The 20139-nt window shown below is 39.9% G+C and overlaps 1 protein-coding gene across 4 annotated transcripts in view; it reads right to left on the bottom strand.

Annotated features, from left to right (window-relative positions):
- Nucleotides 1-1388: 1388 nt before the first annotated feature.
- The window catches only part of LOC311081982 (uncharacterized protein), a 38097-nt gene continuing 19346 nt past the window's right edge, over nucleotides 1389-20139 (bottom strand). For 2 of the 4 annotated variants that reach the window (XM_084112735.1, XM_084112734.1), the window contains exon 3: nucleotides 17340-19410. In XM_084112735.1, the coding sequence (XP_083968861.1) occupies nucleotides 18413-19410 (998 nt within the window). In that variant the 3' untranslated portion in view covers nucleotides 17340-18412. Of the gene's footprint in view, nucleotides 1499-2325; nucleotides 3598-12723; nucleotides 12869-13002; nucleotides 13056-13475; nucleotides 13556-17339; nucleotides 19411-20139 lie in introns of those variants that run through there. The other 2 variants (XR_014606065.1, XM_084112733.1) reach the window with 2 other exon arrangements.

The following is a 20139-nucleotide window of genomic DNA, read 5'->3' as shown; positions in this document are numbered from 1 at the left end:
GTGGCTTTGGAGACCAAGGCGGAGTCACCGCGACGAGCATTTGAGATGGTACCAGGGGACTGAGGTGGAGCCAGTGTGACTGATGACCAAGGCGGAGCCGAAGGGGTGGAGGGAAGAAGCATAGCTGAAGGCCCGTAAGTCTGTGGCACAGGCATGGTGACGTCTGACCAAGGAGGAGCCGAGTGATGGACACAGAAGCTGGAGGTGGAGAGTCAATCCTCTTGACTTATGCTGGGTACACACACACACACACACACACACACACACACACACACACACACACACACTTGCAGGAAGCTGAGTGTTAAGATTTAATATTCATAAGTGTAAATTTGGAGGAAACAAGCCTTTGTTTTTCATTTTAAGAGCAGACATTTTACAATACCTAAACACAATATTGGGTTTGAAAAATAAGAAAGCTGCAAAGTGCATTTCAATCTGTAAACATTTGAAATTTTTTGTTTAACTTTTAAGTTTGTCACTGTTTATGTATATGTCTTTTTATGTTTGTTTATCGGCTTTACTCTTTGTACCCCCCTGACTGTAATTGTAATTCTTAAAATCAATAAAAAAAAAGATTAAAAAAAGAGGGATTATAACTTTTTCTAAAGAGACAATAAATCCAATAAAGAATAAATAAAGACAATAAAGAATGAATATATTTCTGTATGAAAGGTTATATATGGGCTAATGGTGGGTACAATGGGGTTTTTTTCACTTGAATTTTATGTGAAAATCATTCCAAACACTAACGCAATTTCTTCCTGCATATCGTCCGCCATGCTTATTCTGAAGTCTCGCGTCATTTTGCGAGAATTCCTGTGTTCACAGTTGAGACTCTGGTTGAAAATCTGTTCGTGCGTGGTGTGCTGTCTTTGTCTTATCATGGCACACCACACACTATAGGAGCAAAATGCTTAAATCTAGGATTTTTTGTCCTCATGTTTGTGGTCTATCACATTTTGAAAATCTTATAAGATGTAAAAAATCTTTTGGTGTGTACCCAGCATGAACGGAGCTGGAGACCGGCAGACCCAAGTTTCCACACAAAAGAGTGGTGTAATAGAAGTCGAAGGGCAGATTTGAGCTCCCTGTCTGCGGTGGGCTCTGGGGTTGAATCCGTGCTGCGGGGTGAAGGCTAGCTGGGCTTGGCAGGGTGATGGGTGCGAGGTGAGGCTGGACCATGAATGCCTTATTACACAGTACATGAACAAATTTGTATATTTTACATTTAGCTTTACAGTTAATAAACTGTCCAAAACAGACCAATGAAATCTTGTCTAAACACTCATTTACTTTTATAATATATTGCATACATTATAAAGTATATAGCAAAATACATTTTATATTTCAACATATTTCAGACAATTAATTTGATGAAACTTGATGCATCTTATTGAGTTGATGTGGGCGTTGACTAGTGGTGGAATGGATCACAAAATTCACGTTTTGGATCATTTACGTTTTTTGAGCCACGGATCGCATAATTGTTTCGGATCTGCAAAAAAAAAAAAAATTTAATAAATAATAATAATAACAAATATATATGGATTGGGGGGTGGGGATGCAACTTAGCTTTTCACTTATTACTTAAAGCTCACTTGAAGTTCCTCGATACTACAGCAAAAACTACTAGCTTAACTGATAAAGTTCAAACATTATTAAAAACAAGTGAACAGTCAGTAATAAAATAAGAACAAATACACAAATTACAAGCAGAGATTAATACTAAATATCAAATTTACAAAGTATAACAGTAGTATTTAGGTAAAAAAATTAATAATTAAGCCTAAATGTAAATAAGACTTTGATCACAGTAAAAATTAAATATAGTTTTATCTTTGTTAAAGCTGTATTTTGTTGTTTTATTAACATTAATGACACAGACAACAGTAGGAATATTAAGTGTCATCTGTCACTTTAAGGCTGACTGCACGGACCGAAAAAAACTGACAAACATCCAGTTTCTTTCTCAAATGTTCACTTATGACATAAACGAGAATACCAAGATGGGTATTTTGACATAATTTTGTGTTTATGTGTCCGTCCAAGGGCAAGGAAACGTGCCGACCTCTCTTCTCTCTCTCTCTACGTTTGCACGCACAGTCCCGATTTTTAGCCTCTTCTTCTGTAAATTGGCAAGTCAAAACAAGTCCAGATTAAGAACTTTCACTCTATGATGGTTAAATTTAGAAGTGAATCCGCAAATCGCATGCATGGTGGGGCACTTAAATGTTTCTATACATTTATTGTTCATGTCTGTGTGACAAGTATTCGCTGAGTTTTGTTAAGTTTTGTGAAGCGCTACAGAAAAAAGTTCACAGAGACAGTTTGTTTTCTTTATTTTACAAAAGCACAATGTTATGTTTTGACTGTAAGTGGACACTAAAAGAATAAAAGAAGACCCTTTTTATCTGAAAGACCATAAATGCCAGAGTACTGTAAGTAGATTTCGCTGCTACGTGAAAAGGAAAAAAGAAAAACAGCAGAATGCTCTGGCGTGTTATTCGATCCCAGAGGGTTCAGGTGTCCTTTTTGGTGTCTGTTTAGAAAAAATTTCCACACTTAATGAGTGAATTCTCAAGTGGCAATTAAGGGTTACTTTATGTTTGAAACTCTTTCCACACTGATCACATGTGAAAGGCCTCTCTCCATTGTGAATTCTTATGTGGACTTTAAGGTTTCCTTTATCAGTGAAGCTCTTTCCACACAATATGCAGGTAAAAGGCTTCTCTCCAGTGTGAATTCTCATGTGGCCTTTAAGATGTCCCTTTTGAGTGAAACTCTTTCCACACTGTTGGCAGGTGAACGCCTTCTCTCCATTGTGAATTCTCATGTGTTTTTTAAGGTTTCCTTTATCAGTGAAGCTCCTGCCACACAATTTGCAGGGAAAAGGCTTCTCTCCAGTGTGAATTCTCATGTGGCTTTTAAGATGCTCTTTTTGAGTGAAACTCTTTCCACACTGTTGGCAGGTGAACGCCTTTTCTCCAGTGTGAATCCTCATGTGTTTTGTTACATTTCCTTTATCAGTGAAGCTCTTTCCACACAATTTGCAGGTAAAAGGCTTCTCTCCAGTGTGAATATTCATGTGGGTTTTAAGGTGTCCTTTTTCAGCAAAGCTCTTTCCACACTTTTGGCAGGTGTGAGGCTTCTCTCCAGTGTGAATATTCATGTGGGTTTTAAGGTGTCCCTTTTCAGTAAAGCTCTTTCCACACTGTTGGCAGGTGTGAGGCTTCTCTCCAGTGTGAATTCTCATGTGGCCTTTAAGGTGATATCTATCATTGAAGCTCTTTCCACACTGTTGGCAGCTGTAAGGCTTCTCTCCAGTGTGAATGTTTACATGCCTGTTAAGGCCATTTTTTTTGGTGAAACTCTTTCCACACTGATTACATTTGTATCGCTTTGCTCCAGTATGAATTTTCATGTGGAATTTAAGGTATTGTTTTTCAGTGAAACTTGTTTTTTGTGAGGAAATCTTTTCAGTCTGTGAACAACTAAAAGAGTTTTCTCCATTTATGAAATCATGATGTTTCCAATACTGATCTTTCTCTTCCATTTCATTTAGTTCTTGACTCTCCACTTTCAGTGCCGTCAGATCTAAAATAGACAAATACAAGTTAACCAGAGTTTAATGGAACAACAACAACATACATCAATACATTTACACATTTTAGGCATTAAAACCAAACGCATGTATCGTCGCTGTCCGATGAAAACCGCGTATGTCCATTTTGCCGATTTTGAGATTTTTCGATGGATAGAATGTCCAGGTTCATTTCCGTATACAGTATGCTTCACATATCTAAATGACCAATGAAAAGTTGTGAAATCATGTCATCTGATTTCCACGTATATCCATTTGGTGTCAAAGCTGTCAATCACGCCGCGTATCTCCCGCCCTGTGGAGGCATCTCGCCGGTCTAAGCGTCTCTGGAAGCTCAGCATTGGATAGCCGAATAACTCTGTGAGGTAAAGTATCAGCAAACGTTTGTTTTTGACAACTGTTCAAGTTCATTATATATTCACAATATATTCACAACTGTTATTTACCGGTAAATGGTCTAGACGAAGTAATTGTCACTGTTTATTGTGGAGATGTTAACGCACGGGTCTGTTAACTTAAGCAATAGGCTACTTTTAAGGTAGTCTAATATTTTTTCTGACTAATAAATTACTGACACAGTAAAGGGTAGATTTAAATAAAGAATAACGAATTTTAAATAAAGAAAAACATAATTTAAATAAACAAAAAAACTAAATTTAAAAAAAGAAAAAATGAAATTTAATAAAGAAAAAAACGAAATTTAAATAAAGAAAAATGACATTTAAATAAAGAAAAAACTCAAATAAATAAAGAAAAACCCAAAATTTAAATAAAGAAAAACGAAATTAAAAAAAAAAAAAAACGAAATTAAGTTAAATTAAAAACGAGATTAATTTAGATTGATAATGGGTAAAAAGGCTAATAGCCTACATGTTGGGTCCGTGTACTTTTTCGTTCATTCATTATTCTATTTCGGAATGAAAGATGAAATGTAAAAAAAAAAGGGTGCAGCTTGTTTTTTTCTTTTAAACAAAAAAACAGAAATGGCTGTATTTTTTTGTACATAGCATAGCCTACTTTGTTATGATTGTAGTATCATAATGATTAATAAATGCACGCACAATTATCCGTGAACTTGATTTGAAGCCTTTCAACTTGTTTGTGCAAAATTCAGAATTAAATGAATGTGCAGCAATTTGTACAAATAGTGTCTGTAGGTCTACTATACTGTTGAAAGTATGAAAAGTGAACAGCACGAGTAATAGGATGCACAATTTGAGACGGGTCAGACATGATTTTGACCACTTCATTAAGTTTTGTTTTGTGAATTTTGAAAGTGAATTTCGTTTTGTATAAATTGTATCTTAATTTTAATCAATTTTTCATCAACCAATTGCCTGGAGTGGATTTAATAAATAGGAAGCAAATATATAGCAGACAATATAATTATGGAGGCGCCCGCGCGGTCACTTGCATTGCACGTTAAGCGCATCTCATCCTAACTTAACGAAACTCAGTGTAGGCTATGCCTCACACAGACATGAGAATGACATCCAATACACAAAGCTTGAAAATTCTTTAAACGAAATAATTCAAAACGAAAAGAAAAAGGCTACTCTCTGATTATGTATGATTATATGATCATAGCCTAGCCTATTTTGTGAATTGTTCATTCCCGGTTGGCACACATTTTGCTGCCCTTACAAAAGTGCCGCTCTAGGCAATTGCCTAGTTCGCCTATATGGACGCGCTGGCCGGTCAGCAATGAGTGTATTGATTCATTGTCCCTTCATAGTTTGCAAGAGACATTTAATAAACTGAGACGTATTTAATAAACTAAGCGTATCCTATTCATCTGTCAATATGAAACGCGACTTGGCAATTCTAATTAATGATCGGAAGAATGCGTATCGACCACCGTTACTGTAAAATATGCACGTATGTCCATTTAAACTCGATTTTGGTCAAATGTGGACTATATCATTACACTGGCAAGAATATGGTTACATTTAAAGATGCCGTACCAAGTATGACAACGCTACGTTCAACTGATTTTGAAATTACGGTGTTTTTTTCACTTCCTGAAAAGTAACCGTTTTGGACATACGTGAGTTTCATCGGGCAGCGACGGTATGCTAGATCCTATACCCACTAAGCTACTGAAAGAGGTGGTTTAGAAAATTCTCCAAATATTCGTAACACTTTTCTTACTTTAGGACACTTTAGGAACTCTTTTTTTCCATCATGTTTGGATTCTATGTGTTCAGGAAACTGCCAAAGGTATTATGGAAGTGGTTTTGAATGTGAGTAATGTACTGGTAAAACGTTAAAGTCATTATTCTAATCATGTGCTTTAGACTATGAAGGCAAGTTCTACAATGAGAAAGTCCAGTCTGGAAAGTTTCCAGTCCTGATCTTTCTCTTCCATTTCATTTAGTTCTTGACTCTCAAGAGACAAATACAAATTAACCCCAGTTTAATGACACCACACAACAGAGAAAGACTATAGCCGCTTTCCGACCAAGTAGTTCTAGGAACTTAGTTCTAGGAACTGTCCACTTCTAAACAGTTCTAAGAACTATTCTCCCCCAAACTCGGTTTTGCTGTTTGCATTCGCACTGGCCAAGTGGCCATAGGAACTGGTAGGAGGGGTAAGGGAGTGACGCAAGCACGGCGACTTTTATTTTGACGGCGCGACAGACCTTTATTTTGGCGGCGCTGAGAACGCCAGAGCAAACAATGCTCGCATTCTCTGTGTTTATTAGTTAGCGATCTGTCTAACAGTACTGTTTAATATGTTATTAGATAGAACTGTTATAGAAAGTAGACAGTATATGAAAAAAGGTTATTAGCCTATGCCGTGTGGTTGATGTCCAGTGTTGCTAGCTGGGCAGATAAACATAATAATGTTTGGCTTGGTTCCCTCAAAGTTGCGTTGGATTTTCTCTTCAGCATAAAGGTTTAGAGACCCATCTATAACTGTTTTCCATGTTTGTATAGTTAGTTTATGGAGTAAATATATAGGCTATAATCTGTGTATTTACATTCTAGCTGTTTTAAAAATGGCGGGTGCTGGTGTTCCACGTGCGTTCGGTCAATCAGCGTCACTAACGTCACGGATAGTTCCTATAGTGCTGGTTTAGACCGACTCTGAAGTAGGACCCAAATTAGTTCCTACAAATGGAGTTCCTAGAACTAAAATCGTTCCTAGTTCCTGCGGTGCGAACACGCCGACATCCGGGTACTTTAGCCAATAGTTCTAGGAACTGTGAAAAGGTTCCTCCGGTCGGAAAGCGGCTATTGATACATTTAAAGCATAAATGCCAAAAACATGTATGCTAGACCCACTAAGCTACTGTAAGGAGTTGTTACCAATAATCTCAGAAATTTTTCTCATTATTCATAACCCTTTGCTTCCTTTAGGACATATTCCAAAATCTTAGGAATTTTGGAAGTGGTTTGGAATGCGAGTAATGCACTGGTAAATTATTTAACTCACTGTTCTAACCATGTCCTTTAGACTATGAAAATGGGTTCTACAAGGAGAAAGAAGGGTGGACCAAACTGTGTGTGCCACCTTTGCTGTCAAAAGCCAATCACAGCACTGGAAGCGAAAAAAGCACCAAATTGCAATCCTTCTTGTCGGATGGGGATAAATGTACCCTTTCAAGAGACATTCCCCATTTTGAGTCTCTGGTCATTCCATTAGGATAATAAGACTAGAATATGACTATGAAGAAATTTTCCCACCGGTTAATTGCTGTGTGTCAACACCAGTAATACCGGTCTCAACGGGGCATTCATAACAGTGCAGATCAGAGTGAGCATTTTCAATTAATTCCTGAGCTTCCATTGGAATTAACCAGTGGACACACCGTTATGAATGCCTGTGCGGCCATGCACAGTGTACTTTTGAATTAGCACCAGTTCGGGGCCAGCAATTGCTTGAATGGTGGGTTCATTATTATTCTTAATGAAAAGCACAAACGATTAGAAAAATACAACTAATCCTCTACAGATTCCATGTTAGCATCAAGCATACACATCCAGTTTTTAATTGTAGTGTCTGTTCTCTAACTGAACGTAACGATTTTTATAAAAAAAATAAAATAAAAAAACAACAGTGGGGGGCAGTGCAGCAGTTGGGAAGCTAAACACCAGTAACACAGACTATCACAGCAAGCCTAAACAGACACAGTACAAATTTCTGCATTTCTATCATGACAGAGAACAATACATTAACAGATAGTCAAGTCACGTTGATTTAAACAATGCATATAGCTTTAAAGCAGCAGTACAGTGATAAACAAGAAAATGATTCAATTATCCTAAGATGGGATTCATATCTATGGTGGGACTCATCTCTTCACCACACCGACAACATCGTCCATCGCCGTGGGAGTTTTTAGATCAACAAGTCTCAGCTGTCCCCCGTCAGCCCCTCTGTTCCTCCTCCTCCTCATACTGACATGGATACACCTCTGGCCTTTTGTGAGCCAGATACTCCTGGGCATTTGGATCTCATGGCTCCGCCTCCAGCCGCTTATCCTGTTGCTTCGCCTTGGCCCCTCCCTCTCTCGTCTCCACCAGGGATCATTGGGCTTACGGCTCCACCGGGCTCCCTTGGACCACTGGCTCCACCTCAGTCGGACATCGCCCATCATGCGCCACAGACCTATGAGCCGTCTCTCCACCCCTACGGCTCCATTACGCCTTTACCTCAGCCCTCCGGAACCACCTAAGGGGGTCGGCACTGCAACTCTGTCGCAACCTCAGAAGCCATCAGAGTCGCCCGGTTCCATTGGCTCTCTGTCTGCACCTAGGGCTCTACCACCATCGGTACCGTCACCATCAATCATCACCATGAACATGTCAAAGAAATCTCCGCCATGACTGTGTGTTTCCATCCCGGCAGGACTCTGGGATTGCACCTGGCTTCCCCCACTACAGGCTTCTCCCTGGCTCCTCCCACCTTCTACACCACCCAGGTTTCTTCAGTTGTCACCTCATCTGGGTTTCCGTCCTCCACCAGAACCTCCTCCTTCCCCTGTTGGCGCGAGCTTGCGCCTTTCTGGGAGGTAGGGTACTGTCACGCAGTGATCATGTATATTTTAGCCTACGTGATAATCAAGCATTAATAAGCGTATAAATCAAAGCTTTTTAACATTACTGAATGAGATCTCGAACCCAATAAGAGTTAAGACAGTGCACGCTTTGGGGTTGTTGATAGACGCAAACTACTCAAACTGCTTTGATCACTGTTCTGAATCTGATCCAGACATAGCCTTTGTTAAAAACACGATTTCCTCAGCTTTTTGATCAAAATGTATATTTCTTTTTTAAATGAAACTTATCCAGATTCAAGTGTTGATAAAAAGAATGCATGAAGCTCAAATAAAATGTTTTAAAAAAGCAGAGGGTCCGTTTATTATTTTGACATATATTCAGATATTCATTCATCAAAATTTTCTGAGGGCCATAAAGGTTTTGTGAAAATCATCAAAAGCGCTGACGGGAAAAGATTTAAGGGGGACCTAAAGTGCACTGCTTGAAATGAAAGGAACAGAATGTGGAAATTCTCATGCTTCAGTACTATATTTGTGTTATTTGCATCACATTTTTTAAGCATTCTGAATTAATCACATGCATTAATGTTGGCAGCCCTAATAAATACAAGTTTTTCATGTATGTTACATGTGCAGCAGCATGTCTGTGAATGTACTGGCAGTAGCCAAGTCTCTGTACCTGCTCTGCAGAAGCAGCACCAGATCTATTCCACCAAGACCAAATACATTAAAATTGCCATATCCATTACCATGCAAATGTCCCAAGAATTGACATAACACACACATATTATATATATACCATAGACTGTAAAAAAAAATATAGATGTAATGTCTGTGATGTCACGTATACATATGGTTACACTTCACTTGAAGGGGTGTGCATAAGACTGACATGACACCTTCATAATCATGACATGACTGTGTCATGAATATGAAGGAGGTTTTATGCATGTTTATGACAACTGTCATCAAGTGTAATTCACTAAACTATGAAATTTTTTATGCAAATATGACATGTTTGAAATATGACATGGAATCAGGAACAGGCAAGAAAGCCTTCAGGGCGGACCAGACAGGCGCAGCCTCCATGGTCCTATCAAGGGACCTCCCAGTAACAGACACCGGCTCAGGGACAGGAACAGACAGCGTGGCAGCGGCCATCTCTGCTGAGGGCTCAGGTTCAGGCGTGGCGGCGGCCATCTCTGCTGAGGGCTCAGGCGACATGGCGGCGGCCATCTTGTCCGGAGACTCTGGCTCGGTGTCGGCCATCTTATCTGGAGACACAGGCTCGGCAGACGTGACTTGAACAGGCTCGGTGGCGGCCATCTTGTCCGGAGACACTGGCTCAGCAGACGTGACTTGAACAGGCTTGGCGGCAGCCATCTTGTCCGGAGACACTGGCTCAGCAGACGTGACTTGAACAGGCTTGGCAGCGACCATCTTGTCCGGAGACACTGGCACAGCAGACGTGACTTGAACAGGCTTGGCGGCGACCATCTTGTCCGGAGACACTGGCTCAGCAGACGTGACTTGAACAGGCTCGGCGGCAGCCATCTTGTCCGGAGACACTGGCACAGCAGACGTGACTTGAACAGGCTCGGTGGAGGCCATCTTGTCCGGAGACACTGGCTCAGCAGACGTGACTTGAACAGGCTCGGCGGCAGCCATCTTGTCCGGAGACACAGGCTCGGTGGCGGCCATCTTGTCCGGAGACACTGGCTCAGCAGACGTGACTCGAACAGGCTCGGCGGCAGCCATCCTGTCCGGAGACACTGGCTCGGTGGCGGTCATCTTGTCCGGAGACACTAGTGAGACACACTTCACAGAAGTGACTTGAACAGACTCTGGATCGGCAGACGTGACGTGAACAGTCTCTGGATCGGACTGATCGGCAGACGTGACGTGAACAGACTCTGGATTGGACTGATCGGCAGATGTGACGTGAACAGACTCTGGATCGGCAGACGTGACGTGAACAGTCTCTGGATCGGACTGATCGGCAGACGTGACGTGAACAGACTCAAGTCTCTGGACCGGACTGATCGGCAGATGTGACGTGAACAGTCTCTGGACCGGACTGATCGGCAGACGTGACGTGAACAGACTCTGGATCGGCAGACGTGACGTGAACAGTCTCTGGACCGGACTGATCGGCAGACGTGACGTGAACAGACTCTGGATCGGCAGACGTGACGTGAACAGTCTCTGGACCGGACTGATCGGCAGACGTGACGTGAACAGACTCTGGATCGGCAGACGTGACGTGAACAGTCTCTGGACCGGACTGATCGGCAGACGTGACGTGAACAGACTCTGGATCGGCAGACGTGACGTGAACAGACTCTGGATCGGTAGACGTGACGTGAACAGTCTCTGGACCGGACTGATCGGCAGACGTGACGTGAACAGACTCTGGATCGGCAGACGTGACCTGAACAGTCTCTGGATCGGCGGACGTTACGTGAACAGACTCTGGATCGGCGGACGTGACGTGAACGGTCTCTGGCTCGGCGGACGTGACATGAACAGTGTCTGGCTCAGCGGATACTGTCAGTTTGCAGGACTCTTTTGCAAAACCCATAGTAAGAGTTGATGCAGCCAGCAAAAGAGCATGGACAATATAATGTTGAAGATTCCAGCTAGGGTGATGAAGTGGCATAAGGGAGCTGAACGGCTTGGATAGTCCTCGACGGAAAAATATCATAAGATCTAACTGGTCCATACAGGTCAAGTGAGCCAGCTCCAAAAAGTCCATGACATATTCAAAATCAAATGTATTCTAATAAAAGTGTTTTCCAACAGTGATGTAATGAAACATTGACAATTTAAGTTTGAAGGGAGTAAAGCCTCTGTTGAGGCTATTAAGGAAATGTAATTTTGCTTTAAAAAGTTAATTTTAAATCATTCTACTTCAGTGTGATATTTTACCATATTATCATGCTTAACACTGATAATTTGAATAATTGTAATGCGATGATCAGATGCAGATATCTAAATCAGAGAATGTCGTTTGGGCGGTTGGTGTGTAGATTATTTATTTTCAACAGCAGATTCAGGTGACTCAAAGTGCACCAGATTAATTAATTTATCTTTAAAATGTACAAAATTTTCTTCCAGGGGAACATGCCCCTAGACCCCCCTAGAGATACTGAGATGGTCTATGAAAAATACTAATTTAATTATCTTACTATTAAAACACATGATCAGGAATTTACCACCTCTGCCTCGTTTTGAACCAGGAAAAACCCTTTTATTTGATTTGACATTTTAGAATAATTATTATTTTTTGGTTTTGTTTAGTTTCACTGGTAAATACCTTTTTTCTTTACAATGAATTTAAAAACAAAAACAAATGCTGAATGCTGATTAAATAGCCAAACATCTTTGTTTGGATTGATGGATGTGTGTTGATTGTGTAGTGAACTGTGCAGTTGTTGCCGTTAATTTCAGATGGTTTTAACAGTGAAAAGCCAGTTTGGCCTGGTAAATACCAAATTAACATCTTGTTTATGTATACATATTCTTTCTTGTTTGTTGAAAAACATCAACACAGATATCAGTATCGGCCATGAAAAATCATGATCGGTGCATCACTACTCGATACTGGCATATTAATTTGTGTATTATTATTAATCCCACCCTCTTGTTATCGTTTTACTTTTACCTCTTTTCCTGCACTCTAGACAATGCAATGCTCTGGTTTCAATATTTTACATAAGAGAATGTGCTGACGCTCCTAGTGCATTTACATATTTCACACTTGTATGTATATTCCCAATAAATATAGGCTATCTTAACATAAAAATTGAGTAGATATTTTGTTGAATGTTACTCAAAATAATAGTTTTTTAGGCTATCTCTGTATTATTTTGCCTAATTTTATGTGTGACGTCGAAATGTCCAACAACAAATGTCCAACATGGAAGTCAGATCTTCTCAGGTTGTAGCATTAGTTTTTGTCTGTTCATGTGATATCAACGTGGCGACCCGCTCAGTGTCAAATAAAACTACTTTAATTAGGACACTCTTCAAAAATATATCACTCATTTCTGTAGAACTGGACATTTTAATAAGGATCAAATGACTGAGTTCAGCTTTGAGAATGAAACTGACCTGTTTGTTCCTCAGTTTCTTCTTGTTTCAGACTGAATGTTTCTTCAATCTTGAAGTCTTCACTCTCCTCTTTAATATACGGCATCATTGTAATAGATTTCAGTCGCTTCACCAGGAGTTTTTCTGTGTGTTTGGACAGTCTGTCCTGTTTAATATCAGAAACAATTAACAGAAAAATAAATAAATGCAAACTTAATCTCTGTGTGCGTCTCAATAAGATCTAGTTTAGTAGTTCAGTTCACTGGTCAGTCAGTCAGAGAGTTAATGGACTTAAATCACCTGATTAGAAGAAGAAAAAAACACTCCAAACTAGCATTTGCAGCTGGTTAGTAAAAGTTGTCATTACTTGTTTGTGTTTGTAGATCTTGTTTACACTGTTTGACCAGCAGGAGTCGTCCGTGTTTTAGGTGATTCGAGCGAGTCGACACAGTGAATCATTCTGTGCAGCTTTGATTGATTCAGTTGACCCTTGAGTTTCAAAAGCTCCGTTTCTCTCATCACTACTTGCAAATAGCGGAATTCATGTTTATGATAAATTAATTCACGATGTAGGGAGCGAAATGAGACACACCTTTGCTGCTACTCATGTATGTATTTGCTTAACTTGCACAAAAAACGTACAATAATGTTAGATAACTCACTTTAATGTTATATTCAATATGAATTAACCTTTTTTACATAACCTGTAAAAGATATTAAATTGATTCACCAGTTTGCGTTCATTTAAACACTTTAAAATGCTTAAAACAAACCTTTCTTCAGCCGAATCACAACATATGCAGGAGCGTGGCGCAGCCTTATGACGTCACATCTCCTCTCCAAAATAAAAGTCCTGAAAACAAAAGTGGCGTTGGTAAAATACACATTTAATCTTAATCACTAATAACTACCACTTAAAAAGTCTAAACTACATCAGCTGTGTGCGATTCTGTAAGTGCCACTGATGTAACACTAACACTAATGTTTGTGTGCAGAAGTGGGTAACTTTTTTCAACAACAAACCAATTATTGATTGATGCATTTTTTGTGTATGTGGAAAGATTGACAAACCATTATTGTTTTTGATAAAGCTCTAATAAAAATACAAAAAACTTCCGGCCTACACTTAACAGACTAAAAATAAAATGCAACAACCATTGGGTAACATTTTGCAATATGTTATCAATTGTGCAAAATTAATGCAAATGTTCTAAATTAATTACTAAAAATATTTATTTTTAATTAAATTGATTGTGTGTCCACTGCTTTATTTTCCTTATAGTGGATGAGTGTGGTGGAAATCTCTCACTGTTTTACACACATGACCAACATTTATATTATTTTTTGATAACACTTTACAATAAGGTTTTATTTGTTAAATTAGTTTACTACTTTAGTTAACATGAACTAAGAATGAACAGTAATCTTAGTATTAATTTCAGCATTCTTAAAATCAAATGTTGTATGCTTAACATTAATGCACTGTGAACTAACATGAACAAACAATGAACAGCTGTATTGTTAATAAACAACATTCACAAAGATTAATAAATACTGTACCAAATTTCTATGAGGCTCTGCCTCACAACTTCAAGTTTGTCTGCGAGCTGACATGAGGCTCAGGTGCTAAAGTGTAATCTGTCAACAAACATCCCATAATGCACAGCGCAGCTGACTATAGACCAACGCTACTTTTGCGTCATCGAAGGGTAATGCCCCTTTTTGGGGGAAGACAAACGGATTCCCCTGAGAACAGAACTGCTCGCTCTAGATCTGCAAAGATCTCTTCTTGATAGCAAAAATGGCACAAACACACTCTCATGCCGGCCGAGGACCGTGAGCGGTATTTAAAGAAGCTACTGGATACGGGGTTACAGAGGTGTCCCTTTGAAATGGTCGAAAACTGGATTAATAATCAAATATGGACTATTCAGCCATCTACCACTATCTTGTGGAATCACCAAGTAGCAGCCTATTTTTTTGTCATTAACACACTCACAAGTATGACAAACTAGACGATGAGGCCATGTCAAGAGGAGTCGGTGGTTTACTTGGATCATATTTCACTTGATTTAAGCTATTGACATAGTTTTGTTGTAGACTAGCTATATTGTAGATTTGCGTCGACCTCAAACTACTGAACGAAAAGTATGTTCTGCCAACCTTGGATGACATCACTTCTAAACCATCACTTCTAAACTGGGAATTTTTTTTTCAGTCTGGACGCGACCAGTGGTTTCTGGCAGATTCTTCTAGATGACGCCAGCAAGAGGTTGACTACTTTCATTACTTCCTTTAAGAGTTACTACTTTCGTTGTTTGCCGTTCGGTATAACTAGTGCTCCAGAGATATTCAGTATCACATGACTGAGCTACTTCGGAATGTCGAGGGAGTGTGCTGCTACATGGATGACATCTTGGTATATGGTCATGCGCGTGAAGAACATGACCATAGACTTGATGCCATAGACTAGACTCAGCCTCAGGGCTGAAGCTAAAGAAGGAAAAATGCATCTTTGGCCAAAAGGAACTGGGTTTTGTGGGACATAGTCTCAGTCAAGAGGGCATCAGGCCCAACCCGGACAAGGTCTGTGCTATTCGGGACCTCAAAGAACCCCAAAATCTGACAGAGTTAAAGCGGATGCTGGGTATGATTAATTACCTTTGCTGTTACCTGCCACACAGCGCTACTGTGCTACAGCCATTGAATGAGCTACTAAGAGCCATTGCAAAGTCTCTGCTTATAGCAGACACGCTGTCCAGACACCCCCTGGCCAAATCAGAACCCTCAGAGCTCGAAGAGGAAGTCGAGGCCTACATAGCTGGAGTTGAGAAGCACCTGCCAGCTTCTTCTCAGAAGCTACAGCAGATATCTGATGCTACGAAAACAGATGAGGAGCTGCAAAGTGTGCTTAAATATGTTCAGCAAGGGTGGCCTAAACATGTAAAAGCGGTGCCTGTCGATTTTCGGGTCTACCTTAGCCAACAGGGTTTTTTGATTGAGTCGACAGGGCTTCTCTTGCACGGGTAGAAAATAGTAATAGTAAATACAATCATGATCCCAAAAAAATTAAAGACGAAGTACTCGCTCGCATTCATGAAGGCCACCAAGGGCACTGATCTAAAACGCAACGTGAGTCAATGTCAGTTGTGTCAGATCAATGACAAAGTGACAAAGTTACCCCCAGGTCCATGGAGATACCTTGGAGATTCCTTGGAGAAAGGGCTGTTAAGACAGCAAAGATGATTTAGAAGCAGGATGACCCTTTCTTGGTCCAATAGCAGCTACGGGGTGCAGTCCATCGTAACTTCTCATGGGTAGGCACCTCAGTACTACAGTTCCAGTGACAGCAATTAGATTGACCCCAGAATGGCCTGACTTGCAAAGAGTGAAAGTTAAGGATCACAGAGTGAAGGAATCTTACAGATACTTCTTTAATCGATGACTTGGTGCTAGATCCTTTTCACCGCTTCGTCCTGGGGACTCTGTGCGCCTAAAGTTGGATGGTGAAAAGGAGTGGACAACAAAAGGGAATGTTAAATACTATGTGCCGAGGTCATACTATGTGTCAACTGACCATGGAGAACTTTGCAGGAATTGCAAGCCATTCCAGGGAGTACAGCTACTCAACATGAACAAGATCTACCCGACTGTACGACGGATGCTGAGGAAGGTAACCTGCCCGTGGATCCAAGTTAGCAATTACCCGAGGCAAATCAGGGACATCTGTTCCTTCCTTAGAACCTTCTGCTGCTATGCCCCATACTCCACAACACATTATGTCGCCCTAGATGACACGCTGTAGGTGTGTGATAAGAAAGCCTTAGCATTACCAGTCATAATACAGAATCAAAGTACAGAAATACCTTTGTAATAGAAATAGACTTTTTTCTTTTTGTAGTTGACAAGTGCATCACAGAGACTTTATTTGTGGAAAGATTTGTTTGCATAACCTTTTTTAAGTTTATGATGTTCACAGCAGTGTTTCTGAACTTGAGTTTTAATTTTGCTTTTGTTAAAAACAATAGTATTGGAGTTAGTAACAAGTTTTCTCATTGATCATTATGTATGTGCATGTACGTTCAAGGAAGTGTTCGGTAAAAACAGTCGAAACATGCAAAGTCTAGCGTGGTTTCTGACAGTGTTTACAATGCCGCTCAACAGCCAAAGTACAGTATTCAATACTTTTTGAGAACTCTAGTGTGTTTTTGTTTTATTTATTATAGCATTTGTGCATTTGTATATCTGGGCCACATATCCATAGGCCAGGACACACCTGTAAAAGAGATTTTTAATCTCATTGAGGTCTTCTAATAAAATTAAGGCTAAATAAAATGAAATATGCGTTGTCGTCCTATCTCATCTGACCTAAGTCTACCGGGGCCGTCTCCAATCGACAATCTCCCTGGGCCGTCTCCAATCGACGATCCCGAACGTCTCCAATCGACGCTTAATAAATACCTGGGCCGTCTCCAATCGACGATCCCTAACGTCTCCAATCGACGCTTAATAAATACCTGGGCCGTCTCCAATCGACGATCCCTAACGTCTCCAATCGACGCTTCAATATATAATCTATTTCTCTAAACTATCTCACCTGCTGCGCAGCAGAAAATGACAGACAGACTTCAGCAAATGTCCTTTGAGTTCTTTATTTACGGCCGGGAGAGTACTCGAGCAATTCTCAGAGAATCTCTCTCAAGAAAAAGAATACATCAGGTTTTTATAGGACAAATACAGACACATCAAAATAAACTCAGCGTGACTAAAATCACTAACATAACGTCACCTTCTATCAATATGATTGGTTCAATTTGTAAAGCACACCCCTCCCTTCTTTACCCTCTGTTACTGGCATAAGCAAAATCATCAAAAAACATTGTAAAGGGTTAACAGTCAGTTGATTACTCAATATATATCATGACATAATGCAGGCTAAAAACAAAAGGTTAGTAAGACCTGTCCTAAAAGAAGAAGTAAAATTTAGTTTGTTATTTTTTGTTAGACCTAGAGGAGGAAGTTAGGTAAGTGTTTGTCATAATGTTAGACCCAAAGAAGAAGTCAGGTTAAAAGTTTAACAGGTTGAATTAAGGTTAGAAGTTTAACAAAGGTTAGATTCAGAAAAATTAGTTTACTATCTTAGTTATTAAAAATCCACCACAGCGTTGACAGTTTTTATGGATCACCTCACATCATTGCCATATGAATAGCGTGCACTGTCCGTAGGTGTTCACATTAGCAGTAATGAGCTAACACAAGAATGACTGGAAATCTCTCTTTTTTAATACAGATTGCATAAAAAGAGAATAATTGTTTTCAATTGAATTAGATAATTCTAAAGTAGACGTGAATATTTCTATATGTATATTGTCCGTGTCTGTGTGACAAGTATTCTCTGAGTTTTGTTTAGTTTTTGTGACACGCATCAGAAAAAAAGTTCACAGAGACAGCAGAAAGCACACTCAGTTTTGTTTATTTTACAAAAGCACAATGTTTTGTTTTGATTGTTGGTGAACACATAAAAAAAAGACCCTTTACAGTTTTGCATGAAGTATTGCTTTTATCTGTATGACCATAAATGCAGAGTATTTTAAGTCGATTTTGCTGCTATGTGAAAAAAATCCAGCAGAATGCTCTGGCGTGTTAGTCAACCCCAAAGAGTTCAAGTGTCCTTTTAGGTGTCAGTTTAGACTGAACAATTTTCAACATTTCATGAGTGAATTCTCAAGTGGCAATTAAGGGTTCCTTTATGTTTGAAGCTCTTTCCACACTGATCACATGTGAACGGCTTTTCTCCGGTGTGAATGTTCATGTGATACTCAAGGTTTGTTTCTGTGGTGAAGCTCTTTCCACACTGATCACATGTGAAAAGCTTCTCTCCGTTGTGAATTCTCATGTGGACTTTAAGGTTTCCTTTTTGAGTGAAACTCTTTCCACACTCTTGACAGTAGAAAGTCTTCCCTCCAGTGTGAATTCTCATGTGGCCTTTAAGATGTCCTTTTTGAGTGAAACTCTTTCCACACTGTTGGCAGGTGAACGCCTTCTCTCCATTGTGAATTCTTGTGTGTTTTTTAAGGTTTCCTTTATCAGTGAAGCTCTTTCCACACAATTTACAGGTAAAAGGCTTCTCTCCAGTGTGAATTCTCATGTGGCCTTTAAGATGTTCTTTTTGAGTGAAACTCTTTCCACACTGTTGGCAGATGAATGCCTTCTCTCCAGTGTGAATTCTCATGTGGACTTTAATGTTTCCTTTATCAGTGAAGCCCTTTCCACACAACTTGCAGGCAAAAGGCTTCTCTCCAGTGTGAATACTCATGTGGGTACTAAGGTGTCCTTTTTCATCAAAGCTCATTCCACACTGTTGGCAGGTGTGAGGCTTATCTCCGGAGTGAATTTTCATGTGGACTGTAAGATGTCCCTTTTCTGTAAAGCTCTTTCCACACAGTTGGCAGCTGTAAGGCTTCTCTCCAGTGTGAATTTTTACATGTCTGTTATGGCCGTTTATTTTTGTGAAAGTCTTTCCACACTGATTACATTTGAATGGCTTTGCTCCAGTATTAATTTTCATGTGGACTTTGGTTCGTTTTTCAGTGAAACTCAAGCAACTAAAAGATTTTTCTCCATTTATGTAATCATGATGTTTCCCATACTGATCTTTCTCTTCTACTTCATTTAGTTCTTGACTCTCCAATTTAAATGCCGTCAGATCTAAGAGACAAATACAAGTTAACCAGAGTTTAATGCCACAAAACATCAGACATAAAGACATTAACATATTTAAGGCATCAAAACCAAAAACATGTATACTAAATCCTAAACCCACTAGGCTACTGAAAGAGGTGTTACCTGTAATCTCAATATGTGTTACTCTTTGCTTTCTTTAGAGCAAATTTCAAAATCTTTTTCCATCATGTTTGGATTTTATGTGTTCACGAGAATACTTTTTGTGCGCCAATAAAACAAAATAACGACTTTATTCAACAATGTCTTCCCTTCCATATCAGTCTCCAACGCGCATTCACGAGAGCACCACGACACATGCATTACCTCACGTACATCTTCCTCTGCTTGAAAACACAGCCCTGCATTTTCAGGTCATATGTCAGAACCATAGACTGTAAAAAAATATGGACGTAGTGTCCGTGACGTCACCCGTAGGTTTCTGAAAAGCATTTTTGAAGCCTAAAGTGGGCGGAGCCGGCCGTCGCCATCTTGGCCTTGCGTCACTCCCGGATAACAGAAAATGGGCAGAGGCTGAGAAATCACGCCCAAATAGCTCAACGTGATTGAGTTTAGCTCAGGCTGTTAACGGCTCTGGGTAACGTTAATGCTATAAGGTTATGCTACTGACAGTACCAAGTCTGCCGCGACTGCACAGTGCCTCACGCTAAACTGACACTTGATGATGTAAAGCCAATTAAAAGTTCCTGTTTTTGC

This window comes from Abramis brama (genome assembly GCF_963993115.1).
Source record: "Abramis brama genome assembly, chromosome: 4".
Classification (NCBI taxonomy): domain Eukaryota; kingdom Metazoa; phylum Chordata; class Actinopteri; order Cypriniformes; family Leuciscidae; genus Abramis; species Abramis brama.
The sequence above is the reverse complement of the archived record's forward strand: the minus strand, read 5'-3'. Positions and strand labels throughout refer to the sequence as shown.